At 42.4% G+C, this 14,058-nt stretch overlaps 1 protein-coding gene across 2 annotated transcripts in view; it reads left to right on the top strand.

Moving 5' to 3' along the window:
• RAMP1 (receptor activity modifying protein 1) overlaps positions 1-14,058 on the top strand; it is a 94,218-nt gene that overhangs the window by 25,308 nt on the left and 54,852 nt on the right. For both annotated transcript variants that reach the window (XM_016429354.2, XM_016429355.2), the window contains exon 2: positions 8,138-8,276. In XM_016429354.2, the coding sequence (XP_016284840.1) occupies positions 8,138-8,276 (139 nt within the window). The remainder of the gene's footprint in view (positions 1-8,137; positions 8,277-14,058) is intronic.

The raw sequence follows: 14,058 nt of genomic DNA, 5'->3' as shown, positions 1-14,058 counted from the left end.
GGATCCCGTGAGCTCTCCATTCGGTATTGAGTGGACTCCCAGGCTGTGAGTCTGGAGTTCAGAGAAGGGAGGAGCTTGAGTCCTTTCTCTGATGCTGAGGAGCTGTGGGGCTCTGGTCCCTTTTGTCAAAACATAATTTCCTTCCTTTTCTCTCTTTATCAGATCTATTTTTGCTTTAGCTTTGTCTGAGATCACAATTGCTACCTGTGCCTTTTTTACTCTGCTGTAGCCCCTTGCCTTTACTCCACGTGTCTCCCTGCCTCAACTGTTTTTCTTATCAACAGCATATCTTAGGATCCTGGTTTTTCATTCACTTTGCTATCTGCTTCTGTTTTATGGCTGAATTCAGCCCATTCACATTCACAGTTCTGTTACTGTGTATTGCCCTCCATCTTATTTTCCCCTTTAATCCTCCTCTTTCTCCTTTTCACTCTGTCCCTCCTCATAAGGGTTTTGCTTTTAATTACAACCACCTCCACTTCCCCTTCCTTCTACAACTTCCCCCTTTTCTTATTCCCCTCCTACTTCTCTATTGGGTAAGAAAAGATTCTATACCCAAATGGGTATGATGATTATTCTCTCTGTGTGCCAAATCTGATGACTGTAAGGCTTAAGCATTGCTCATCCCTTCCATCATCTTCCCCTTCGCTGTAATAGTTTTTTTCCACACCTTTTTAGGTGAAATAATTTACCCTGTTCCACCTCCTCCTTTCCTTTTCTCTCGGTGCAATCCTCTTTTTTACTCCTTGATTTTTTAATATCATGTTATCCAAGGCATGTTACGCCCACATCTTCTGCCTATATATACACTTTCCAACTGTCCTAATAATGATAAAACTTTTCAAGAGCTACAAATATCATCTTTCCATATAGGAATATAAACAGTTTAACTTTACTGAATCCCTTGAATTTTCTCTTTCTTGTTTACCTTTTTATGCTTGTCTTGACTCTTATATTTGAACATCACATTTTCTGTTTACGCCTGGCCTTTTCATCAGGAATGCTTGGAAATCTTCTATTTTTGTCAAATGACCATTTTCCCCTCTGCAAGAATATACTCAGTTTGGGTGGGTAGGTGATTCTTGGTTGCAAACCTAATTCCTTTGCCTTCTGCGATATATTCCAAGCCTTCCTATCCTTTAATGTAGAAGCTGCCAATACCTGTGTAATCCTGACTGTATGGCTCCATGGTATCTGAATTGTTTCATTGTGATTGCTTATAGTATTTTCTCTTGGCCTGAGAGCTCTAGAATTTAGTTATAGTATTCCTGGGAGTTGTTATTTGGGGATTTATTTCAGGTGATTGGTAGATTCTTTCAGTTTCTCTTTTAGCCTCTTGTTCAAGAATATCAGGGCAGTTTTCTTTGATAATTTCTTATAATATGATATCTAGGCTTCTTTTTTTTTATCTTGGCTTTTAGGTAGTCCTATAATTCTTAAATTGTCTCTCCTGGATCTGTTTTCCAGGTCATTTTTCCAGTGAGAAATTTCATATTTTCTTCTATTTTTCATTCTTTTGATATTATTTGATTGTTTTTTATGTCTCATGAAGTCATTAGCTTCCACTTGCCTAATTCCATTTTTTTCCTTTTTATTTTTACTGTGTATAATTAGAATATGCTCCCCAGGACTCTAAATCCCAGCATCCCACTTTCATTCTCATGTTATGCCCTTACATTTTGGAGATAGTTTATGTGTGACCTTGCCCCTCACTCTTTTCCTGCAAACATGGCTGGGAAAGCTTTCTTTACTCAGGTTTTTACTTTCGTTTTTGTATTTTTTCTATTTTAAGTGATTATTAATAAATCTTGTAAAATATAATACTTGGAGTTATTGGATATTAATTTTACTCTTACAACTGTCATGCAAAACACACTTCTATATTGGTCACTGTTGTAAGAGCACACTCATACATAACCAAAACCCCAAAAGAAAACTGTAAATACACTGATATGAAAGATGACTCCAACAGTTCTTTCTCTGGAAGTGGATAACATTCTCCATCATAAGTCTTTCAGGATTGTCCCAGATCATTGCATTTCTAAGAGTAGCCAAGTTTTCATAGATAGTCATCATATAATATTGCTATTGTTGGGTACAATGTTCTCTCTGTTCTGCTTATTTCACTCTGCATCAGTTCCTGCAGATCTTTCTAGCTTTTTCTGATATCGTCTTGCTTATCATTTCTTATAGCACAATGGTATTCCATCACCAATCTGTACCACAATTTGTTCAGCTATTTACAAATTGATGGATATCCCCTCAATTTCCAATTCTTTGTCACCACAAAAAGTGCTGCTATAAATATATTTGTACAAGTGTGTCCTTCCCCTTTTTTATGTTCTCTTTGGGATACAGTCCCAGTAGCATTATTACAGGATCAAAGGTTATCACAGTTTTATAAACCTTTGGGCATAGTTCCAAATTGCCCTCCAGAATGGTGGGATCAGTTCACAACTCCACCAACAATGCATTAGTGTACAAATTTTGCCACATCCATCCAAAATTCATCACTTTTCTTTACTGCCATATTGGCCAATCTGATAGATGTAAGGAAGTACCTCAGCATTGTTTTAATTTGCATTTATCTAATCAAGAGTGATTTAGAACATTCTCATATGATTATTGATGGCTTTGATTTCTTCATTTGAAAATTGCTCATTCATATCCTTTGACCATTTGTCAATTTGAGGAATGACTTGGATTCTTATAAATTTGAGTTAGTTCTCTATAAATTTGAGAAATTAGACCTTTATCAGAGACATTTGTTATAGAAAAATTTCCCCAGTTGTTTCCCTTCTAATCTTGGTTACATTAGTCTTGTTTGTACAAAAGCCTTTTAATTTACTAAACCAAAATTATTCATTTTACATCTTATAATACTCTCTATTTCTTATTTGGTCATAAATTCTTCCCTTCTCCAAAGATCTGCCAGGTAAACTATTCTGTGTTCTCCTAATTTAGTTATGGTATCACTCTTTCTATCTAAATCACATGTCCATTTTGACCTTATCTTGATAAAGGGTGTGAGAGATTGGTCTACACCTAGCTTCTGCCATACTGTTTTCCAATATTCCCAGCAGTTTTTGTTAAAGATTAAGTTCTTATTCCAAAAGCTGGGATCTTTGGCTTTATGAAACACCAGGCTGATAAGGCCATTTACCCAAGTATATTGCGCATCTAATCTACTGCTTTGATCTACCATTGTATTTCTTAGCCAGTACCAGACTGTTTTAATGACTGCTGCTTTATTTAGTACAGTTCAAGATGCAGTACTGCTGGGCCACCTTCCTTCACTTTTTTTTTCACTAGTTCACTTGATATTCTTGATCTTTTATTCTTCCAGATGAATTTTGTTATTATTTTTTCTAGATCTATAAAATGATTATCTGAATGAATAAGTAAATGAATTTGGGTAGGATTGTTATTTTTATTATATTAGCTCAACCTACCTACAAGCGATTAATATTTTTCCAGTTGTTTAGATCTGATTTTATTCATGCAAAAAGGGCTTTGTAATTGTGTTCTTGTAATTCCTGGCAAGTAGATTCCCAGGTTTTTATTTTATTTTATACTGTCTAGAATTATTTTAAAGGGAATTTCCCTTTCTAACTCTTGCTATTGGACTTTATTGTTGATATACAGAAATGCTGATGATTTATGTGGATTTATTTTGTATCCTGTAACTTTACTAAAGATACTGATTATTTAATTTAGTTTTTTAGTTGATTCTCTAAGTAGACCATCAGATCACCTGCAAAGAGTAATACTTTAGTTTCCTCATTGCCTATTTTAATACCTTCAATTTCTTTTTCTTCTCTTATTACAATATTAAATAATAGTGGTGATAAGGGACATCCTTCACTCCTGATCCTATCAGGAAGGCTTCTAACTTATTCCCATTTTGAATGATATTTTCTCCTAGTTTTAAGTAGATCTTCCTTATCATTTTAAGGAATGACCCATTTATTCCTATGCTTTCTCAAATTTTTAATAGAAATAAGTGTTGTATTTTGTTGAAGGCTTTTTGGGCACATACTGAGATAATTTCCATTAGTTTGGTTTGTCAGTGTGGTCAGTTATGTTTATTATTTTCCTAATATTAAACCAGCATAATCCCACCTAGTCATAGTGAATGATCCTTGTGATATGTTGAGTAATCTCCTTGCTGCTATTTTAAGATTATTGCATCTGTATTCATTAATGAAATTGGTCTATAATATTCTTTCTCTATTTTTGCCTTTCTTGGCTTAGGAATCATATCATATTTGTTTCATTAAAAGAATTTGGTAGTATTCCTTCTCTGACTATTTTCCTAAATAGTTTAAATAGTATTGGGATTAATTATTCTTTAAATGTTTGATAGAACTAATTTGTGAATTCATCTGGCCCTGGAGATTTTTTCTTAGGAAGCTTATTGACAGCTCTTCAATTTCTTTTTCTGAGATGGGATTATTTAAGTATTCTATTTTCTCTTTTGTTAATCAGAGCAATTTGTATTTTTGTAAATATTCATCCATTTCACTTAAATTGTTAGATTTATTGCCGTATAATTGGGCAAAATAGCTCCTAATGATAGCTTTATTTTCCTTTTCATTGGTGGTGAGTTTTCCCCTTTTTATTTTTGATACTTGTTATTTGATTTTCTTCTTTCCTTTTTTTTAAATCAAGTTAACCAATGCTCTAATTTTTTTTTACCAACTCCTAGTCTTATTTATTAGTTCAATGGTTCTCTTACTTTCAATTTTATTAATTTATCCTTCAGTTTTTAGGATTTCCAACTTAGTCTTTAATTGAGGATTTTTAATTTGTTCTTTTTCTTTTTAGTTGCATGCCCAATTCATTAATCAGAATTTTCTCTATTTTATTGATGTGAGAATTTAGAGATATAATTTTTCCCTTAAGTGCTACTTTGGCTGTATCCCATAAATTTTGATATGTTGTTTCCTCATTGTCATTCTCATTAATGAAATTATTGATTGTTTCTATAATTTGTTCTTTGACCCACCCCTTTTTAGCATGAGATTTTGATCCCAATTCATTTTTTTGTTTTCTCATGACACCTTATCGATTATGATTTTTGTTGCATTCTGATCTAAGAAGGATGCATTTATTCTGCTTTGGGTTGTGAAGTTTTTATGCCTTGATGCATGATCAGTTTTTGTGTAGGTGCCATGTACTGCTAAAAAAAAAGGTATATTTATTTCTTTTCCCATTTAATTATCTCCAGGATCTATTAGTTCTAAATTTTCTAAAATTTGATTCACTTCCTTTACTTCTTTCTGGTTTTTCTAAAATTTGATTTATCTAGATCTTAAAGGGGGAAGCTGAGGGTCACTCACTAATATACTGTCTGTTACTGTCTATTTCTTCCTGAAGCTCATTTAATTTCTCCTTTTAAAATTTGGATGCTATACCATTTGGTGTATATGTGGGTAGTATTAATATTACTTCATTGTTTATAGTACCTTTTAGCAAGATGTAATTTCCTTCCTTATCTCTTTTCATCAGATCTATTTTTGCTTTAGCTTTGTCTGAGATCATGATCGCTACTCCTGCTTTCTTTACTTCAGATAACACATGATAAATTCTTCTCCAGCCCCCTTATCTTTACTCTATGTGGTGTGTCTCCCTGCCTAAAATGTGTTTCTTGTAAACAGCATATAGTAGGATTTTGTTTTTTAATCCACTCTGCTTTCCATTTCCATTTTATTGGTGAGTTCATTCCATTTGCATTCACAGTTATGATTACCAACTGTTTATTCCCCTCCATCTTTTGATCCAGCTCTTTTTTCTTTCACTCTGTTCCTCCTCGCAGGTGTTTTGCTTTTAATCACCCCCCCATTACCCCTCCCCTCTATCACGTCCACCTTCCCTTGTCTTATTCCCCTCCTACTTCTCTATAGGGTAAGATAGAATTCTATATCTTGATAAGTATGGTTGTTATGTTCTCTCTGAGCTGGTTACAATGTGAGTAAGGTTTAAGTATCACTTGTTACCATCCTCATCCTCTGCTCCAGTGTATTACTTTTTCATTCCTCTTTAGGTAAGAATTCATTTTGTGGCATTATTTTAAAGTTGATTAGAGAGGATTCTCATCGTGGTTCAAGCTGTCCCTACTTCTACTCTGCCATCTTGGTTCTCTCCCCTTCCCCCTCCCCCGCCCAAATGCGAACCTTTAAGGAATTATTTTCTTCAGTGAGCTTGGGCAATTCTGCTTTTTAAGGAACTTTGTTATTCTTCATTGGATTTTTATACCTCTTTTTCCATTTAGCCAATTCTGCTTTTTAAGGTGTTGTTTTTTTTTACTTCCTGCATCTATTTCATTTCTCCTCCCCATTTTCTCTCTGATTTTTGGATTCTTTTGTGAGCTCCTCAAGAGCCTGAGACCAATTTCCCTTTTTCTTTGAAGTTTTGCACTGTCACTTTATGAGTTTGTGCCTTGCTCTTCTTTGTCTCCATAATAATTTTCTGTGCTGTTTTTTAAATGTTTGCTCATTTCCCCAGCCTTTTTCTCATCTTTAATTTTTATCTTAAAAGGTGGTCTCTGTTCTCAGGGTAGAGGGGGTACTCTCTTAAATGTCTGTCTGTCCCCCTGAGCCCTAGCAGTGGGTTTCTGCAAATTTCAGTTCTTCCAAGGGGATATGATGTCCCGTGGGATTAAAGCTCTGAAAGCCACCTCCTGCTGCCGATTCAGTCTCCTCTAGTGACTACAGCTGGCTTATAAGGCTCAGAGCTCTGTGAGCAACCTTATTCTGGGGCTCAGGGCCTCCCTCTGGGCTTACACAGGCCACATATATAGCAGACTGCCTTGCCCTGGGGCTTGGGGCCTCAGTTCAGGCTACAGCAGGGCTCTGGACCTCCTCTTAGGCTGGCATTAGCCAGGCACAGATTGCCTTGCACTGGGGATGTGCTGGGGATTGGGTCTTCACAGCTGTCTTAAGCAGAGGCTCAGAGCCTTACTCTGGGCTTACACCAGCCCAGTTCACCACAGACTGCCACATGATGGAACTTGGGACCTCACAACAGACTTGGGCAGGGGCTATGGGCCTCCTCTTAGTCTTGAATTGACCAGGTACTGCAGACTGTCTTGCACCCAGGACTCTGGGCCTCACTGCAAGTTTGCTCTAGGGCTTGGAACTTTAAGGAGTGGGCATGGGGTGCTCTGTGTTTGGGCTTGGCAGGGTCTCAGGGTCTCAAAGTTGGCATGTGCCCAGGTTCAGACCCTGGAGCAGTAAGTGGGGAGGGGGACCCATGTACTCCTCAGTGTATGGCTTTGCTTCTGACCACTCTCACCCCAGTGAAATAGACCCTCTCTGCCTATTTTTCAAGTTGTTTACTGCAGAGAGTGGCTTCCCTCTGCCCCTTGTTGGTTCTGTCACCCCAGTATTTGTTTTGGGGCATTATCTTAAGGCGGGTTGGAGAGGATTCTCCATGGTTCCAGCTTTCCATGCTTCAACTCTGCCATCTTGGTTCTATTTCCTCTGTGGGACCCTGAACATGTCCTCTCCCCTTCTGAGGCCTCAGTTTCCTCAACTGTAAAATAGGAACACAAATGCCCCTGCACCTATCTGTCAGGGTTGTGGGGAGGCTCAGATGATATCAGAGAGGCAGCCAAGGGCTCCAGAAATGTCACTCGTTGCTATTGTTATGGTGATTTATTGTCATCTGTTCTCTGGAGCCTCAGCAGTGAATGTCTGAAAATCTCTGGCTCCAGTCAATGCACTTTCTACCATATTGGATTAAACAACTAGAAAGCATTAGCAAAAGCTGAGTTTGGGAGGAGGGGAGTTTAAAATTCAGAGCCATGAGTTCTACAAGGAAACCTACTCCAACTAAAGGACGTCAGTGTAGAATTTGTAACCCGGAGCACTGAGGTTTGGTGATGTATCCAGAATCACACAGCTGGTATGAACATGGGTATTCCTGCCCCTGAAGCCAGTCTTCTAACCACAATACCGTCCTGTCTCTCACTGAATCCGTTTTACAGATGGGGAGATGGAGCTTCAGAGAGTGGCTCAAGTGAGATTCGAACCCAGATGGCTCCTGCATCTGAGCCTGCTGCTCTTTCCTCTCTGCTACACTTCCCCTCTTGGGCAACCCAATGAGAAATCTCCCTTTTCCATTTCTTTTTCAGTTCACTGCTTCATCCTGGTCACTGCCTGCCCGGAGGCAGACTTTGGCCAACTCCTGAATGAGTTCTGCCTCACCAAGTTTAAATTGGAAATGGACGAGATTGACAAAAATCTTTGGTGTGACTGGGGTCAGACAGTCAAGTAAGTCGGTCTTTTCCTTCCTCCATTCTTTGGGTTGGATGTTCAGATTGTGTTTTCCCCAAGTGTGTGGAATCTGTGGAGTATCCCTGGGCCTTCCCCCCGACCTGTGCTCTCTGGGACTCTGCCAGGGTCTGTTCAGGGCTCCAGATGGAAAAAGAGAAGATGCCATCTGTGTAGGTTACATGAAATGAAAGCTTCTTACATATGTCCATGGGAAAGAAGCAAGAGCAATGAGTGGAGGAAGATGTGTCCTCTTCTTAAACCCTTACCTTCTATCCTAGTATGGATTGTAAGGCAGTATTAATTATATGGTTGGACTGAATATTTAATTGGTCACCAGGGATTTAACTTCTAAATCCCAAAAATGAATTACTAAAGTAAAATGGAATTTATGGTAATTTATTTTTACAATAGAGGGAAGATATTAAGAAAGAGAGAAAAGGGGAGAGAGAGAGAGAGAGAGAGAGAGAGAGAGAGAGAGAGAGAGAGAGAGAGAGAGGGAGAGGGAGAGAGGGGGAGGGGGAGGGAGGGAAGGAGAGAGGGAGAGGGGGAGAGAGGGGGAGAGAGGGAGAGAGAGGGGGAGAGGGGAAGAGGGGGAGAGGGAGAGGGAGAGGGGGAGAAAGGGGGAGAGAGGGAGAGGGAGAGGGAGAGAGGGAGAGAGATTCCTCTGAGCCAGATAGAAATTCTAAGGTCTGGCCACGGCAAGGAAGGAAGTCAGCTTTTACATTCACCACATTGTCAGTTCAATCAGCAGATTCTTTTATTAGCCTCAACTCCAAGTGACTCCACTCCAAGTGACTCCCTTCAAGTCTGTCTTCACTCCAAGTCTGAGTGTGTCTCCTCTGTGTGTCTTTGTTTCCACTTTTAAAGACCTTTTTCTCTTGTGTCACTTCCCCTAAATTTTATGTCTACCAATCACATTTGACACTCCACTGCAGGACTGCCCACTCTTTCACACATGGGTCACAGACCTCCCACTCAATGTATGAAATGGGTGTTCACACCTTTTTGTTGTTAAAATCCAAAATGGGTAGATCTCCATACTCAACTTTAAGTACTGTGTTTATGCTTTGGGGATTAAAATCTAAAAATAGACAGGGGATTACAATTTAATCTTCACAATCAAGGAAGAGCTAAATACCTTCATTGTTACAATCAGGAGAGAGCCAAATCTAATCTTTACATCAGAAAAGCATCAAGGGCCAGGAATCAAGGTAAAATGACTTGCCCAGAGTCACTCAGCTAGAAAGTATCTGAGGGCAGATTAGATTCCAGGGCATCCTGCTATTTAACTGCCCTGAGTTAGATGAATTCTTTTTTATTTTAAAACCTTACTTTTTTCTTAAAGTCAATTCTGTGGAGTGGTTCAAAGGCAGGAGTGCGATAAGGGCTGGGCAATGGGGGTTAAGTGATTTTCCCAGGGTCACACAGCTGGGAAGCATCTGAGGCCAGATTTTGAACCCAGGACCTCCTGTCTCCAGGCCTGGCCATCCTAGCTGCCCCTGTATTCTTGATGAAAGCAGAAACTTCCTATCCATTAGACCTGTTCAGAAGGAGGATGAAAGGCAGCTTGGATCCCCTTCCGTGGAGGTCTTTAGCTTCAGTCTGGATGGCCGAGGCTGGTGAGCTTCCAATGCTGGGATTCTTATCCTCATGGGCCAGAGGAGGAGAGGAGGGCCCCAGGCTCTGTGGGAGTTCCTTGGCCCAAGATTTCTTGGGTCTCCATTTTTAGTGATGAGAAGAGTCTCAGAGAAGGTAGCAGGAGGGCCCAGAGTGCCACAGGTAGTTGGCATCGGAGCCAGCTCTGAGTCTGGTCCTGATTCCAAGAACACTGTGCTTTCGGCCACCCCCGCGCTGATGCCCCTCCATGCTGGCCTCCTTTCTCCATCGTTGCGGTTGTATGGTAGGACCCTCTAGGCCAGGTGGGAGGGAAGGTGTAGATCGGGAACAGGAAGCCTTAGCCATCCGGACAGAACACAGGAAAATACACAATGAGGAAGTTTGAGAAAGAGACGTGGCCCAGAGAGGAGAACCAGGAGCCATCGTGGGGGCAGCTGTGAGGCCATCGTGGATGGGGCCAGGGCGGATGTCCCAGCCACGAGAGCTGCCCTGCAGGTGGGAAGGAAAAAGGAGGGTTCCAGAAAGAGAGAAGAACACAGAGACGGTTTACAGAGTGCTTTCCTTGGGCCAGGCTAAATGCTGGGGATAGAGGGGATGCAGCTACAGAGGAGACCCTCGAGGAACCTTCAGAATTATAAAAACAAACATTTTTCAGAAAATGTGGGACCAGTTGAAAAATAGATACATTGGGGCAGCTAGGTAGCAGAGTGGAGAGAGTGCCAGGCTTGGAGTCACCGGGGCCTGGGTTCAAATTTGGCCCCAGATACTTCCTAGATGTATGACCCTGGGCAAGTCAGTTAACCCCCATTCCCTGGCCCTTATTGATCTTCTGCCTTGGAACGAATACTCAATATTGATTCTAAAATGAAAGTTGAGTCTTTTTTTTACTAAAATCGTATTGATCGCTCCTGTTTCTAAAGCTGTGACGCTTGGGGACCAGAAGGAGAAGCATTGCCCTCATTTTGACCAGAGCCCCAGCTCTGAGCTTGGAAGCTTCTCACTGTTTAGGTCTTGCCCTCCTCGTGGCAACAGGAGTGTTTGGCCCCACCCAGGATTTCCCCAGAGACCCTCAATCACTGGCTCCGTGCCGGCATGCCACAGAGTCGCCCTTGGGCCAGCATCGGGCCAGCCTTTCTTCGGGTTGATCCCGCCTTCCCTCCGGACGGCCCCAGAGAAGGGCCGGCGTGGGCTGTGCATGCCTGGCAGCTCCCGCCGGCCGCTCCCTTGTGCACGAACCATGAGGGCTCCCTCAGCTTTCAGGTCCCTCTCAGGAGGGCATCTCACGGCTCTCCCCCCTCCAGGGCTTTGCTTCTCACTGGACTGGCTGGCAGGGACTTCCTCATGTTCGTGGGCTCCTGAGGGGGGACAGAAACGGCCTGGAGGGCTTCTGAGGCCTTTCCCCAGAGCGCCACACTTGTGTCTGTGGGCCAACACGAAGGCCTGAGGACTGGCCCAGAAAACCAGGACAGGGAGAGAAGGTCTTCCTGTCCCCCCACGAGCGCGGGGTCCCCTCCGCCCCACCCCCAAGCCCCGGACGGGTGACTCAGCCTGCTGGCACGGGGCTGCCCTCGCCTCCAGCGCTCCATCTTCTCTCCCTGGCCTTGGCCCTCCCTTCCTTGAGATCTGGCTGCTCTCCCACCTTACTCCGTGCCTTCATCCCCCTGGCTTCCTTCAAGGCTCAGCTCAGAGGATGTCTGCCAGAGGCCGCTCTTGGTCTCAGAGGGCTAAGGCCTCTTCTGAGGAAGTGACCAGTGACTCACCCAAGGTCACGTAGCTAGGAAGTATTTGAGGCTGGATTGGAACCAAAGAAGAAGAACCTTCCTGACTCCAAGCCCCCCACCTACTGGGCCACCTCGCCATCTTCCCTTCTAAGGCGATGCTGTCCCCATCTCTGATGTGTCCGTTTATGGATAAGGGAGTTTAAAGGCCAAAAGGGGCAAAAAAGTACTTTCGCATAAGTAAAAAAAACAAAGCAACTTCAGAAGGAAGTAAAGTGATTCCTGCTTGTAAAGGAATAGTTCGGTGATTGTAAAGGGCAGAAAAAACTTTCATTTAATAAAAGCTACCAAAATGTGAGCATAAGAAAACAGGTTTTAAATGAGCTGTGATCAGCGTGGTTGGCAAAAGGGAGCAGAAGCTGAACTTTTATGTAGATCAAATGGATTAAATCACTGTGTAAAGGGTATGAGATGATGGCCTTTCCTATGGGAACGCTTTGGTGACTGCCTGAAGGGGACAGAAAAGTTTTAAGGACTTAAAACTTATAAAATCTCCTCATAAGGAAGCTGTTTTCAGAGGTACCGAATGTTGAGAGGACCAGAATGAGAACCAGAGCATGGGTGAGTTTGTAGGGCATGATGGTCCCTCAGCTCATTCACATGGAACTGCTTTTAAGCTTTAAGCAGCTCAGACCTAGCGTTGTCATTGGGGCAGGTGGGTGATCCAATGGCCAGGAATCAGGAAGGCTCATCTTCCTGAATTCAGATCCAGCCGGGTGACCCTGGCCAAGTCACTTAACCTTGTTGGCCTCCATTTCCTCATCTGTAAAATGAATTGGAGAAGGAAATAACAAACCACTCTGGCATTTCTGTGAAGAAAACTCCAAACGGGGTGTCCAAGGGCTGGCCATGACTGAAATGATGTCATTATTCTGAGTGGCTGGTTTGGTATAAACAGGAATCGCTCCTGATTTGTAGAATGAGGAACAGGGCTTCAGAGTGATGAGTAGGGGGGGTGTAGACCCACACCAGAGAGTGGTCCTGATCCTTGTCCGTGATAGTCTAAGAGCAGGGGGACAAGCAAGCTCTTCGAGAGAACAAATGTGGGAGCCCTCACCGGAGGAGCGCCTAGCCAGTGCTCTGCATGTTGCGTCTCCTCCGTTCAAACAGAAACTCCTCGATGGCGGGAGTTATTTTCCCTTCTCTCGACTCCTAGCATTTAGTACAAATCTTGGCGCCTGGGATGTGCTTCATAAAGGCTTGCTGGCTGATAGGAGTGCGAGCAGAGGAGACTGTTTTCACAATTGTTTACCCCAAATGAAAACCTTCCAGAGATCATTCATTAATCCAGCTTTGGGCATAAACAGTCCTCCCTTCCACACCACGGGGTTATCGGCATGGCGGGCCCTCGGGGTCTGGACATGCCACATAACATTTTTGGCCTTTCCTTCGTTCCAGAAAAGAAGTCTACATTGTTTCTTTTTTCTTTTGGGGGGCGTTATAGTACCTTATTAAATTTGGGGTGAACGATGCATTTCTGAGTTTCTAAACTTTTTCCGTGTTGACCTTCCTGTGTGTGCCATCTACAACTGTAACTGCAAAACTCCCCCAAATTCCCATTTAATTTCTCACGGTGACCCTCAAAATATCAAAGCCAAGATGGAGAACATCTTGATGTGGAAGGGATGCCCATGTTGGTCATCTCCCCCCAGGAGAACGTAAGCTCCTTGAGGGCAAGAATTGTCTTTTGCTTCTTTTTGTATCCCCAAGTACTTAGCACAGTGCCTGGCACAAAGTAGGTGCTTAAGAAATGTTTGTCGATTGATTATTTGATGGATTCAGAATTTTTTTTTCGCCTGTAAAGTGATGAGGCTGGATTTGATGACCTCTAAATTCCCTTCCAACTCTTAGCCTCCCATCCTGGGACTGGTGTTTCCCAGTCTCGGAAGCAAAAGGACCAGAGATATCCACAGAGAAGCCCTTTTTGGGTCTATCAGCTCCATCGAATGAGCCGTTGGTTCTGAAAACCCTTTGAAGTTACTGACACACCCAGGACAGAGACTTCTGTTCCTCCAAAGCCTGGGAACGTGAGGATTTCTCGCTGTTCTTCATATCTCTGAATATGGCGGGGATATCTGGGAGCTGGCGGGCTTCATAAAAGTTTGTTCATTTGATACAAGAGGAGGAGCATTTGCAGTGGGCATAGTGCTGGCAAAGGGATGTGGAAAAGCTGGAAAGGGGACTCCATGGACAAACCCCAGATCGAAATGTCCGAAGGAGCTGTTTATGCCTCACCCACCTCGGTTTCACGGAAACGTGACATCGTCCATTGGAGATAAATGTCCAGCTGTGTGTAACTAATAATCCCAGACACCAGCCAGCTCTGAGATTCTGTTCTTAATTCCATCTGCATGATAACCAAGCTGACTGGGTCCTTTTCCAGG

This window comes from Monodelphis domestica, chromosome 2 (genome assembly GCF_027887165.1).
Source record: "Monodelphis domestica isolate mMonDom1 chromosome 2, mMonDom1.pri, whole genome shotgun sequence".
Lineage (NCBI taxonomy): Eukaryota > Metazoa > Chordata > Mammalia > Didelphimorphia > Didelphidae > Monodelphis > Monodelphis domestica.
The sequence above is the reverse complement of the archived record's forward strand: the minus strand, read 5'-3'. Positions and strand labels throughout refer to the sequence as shown.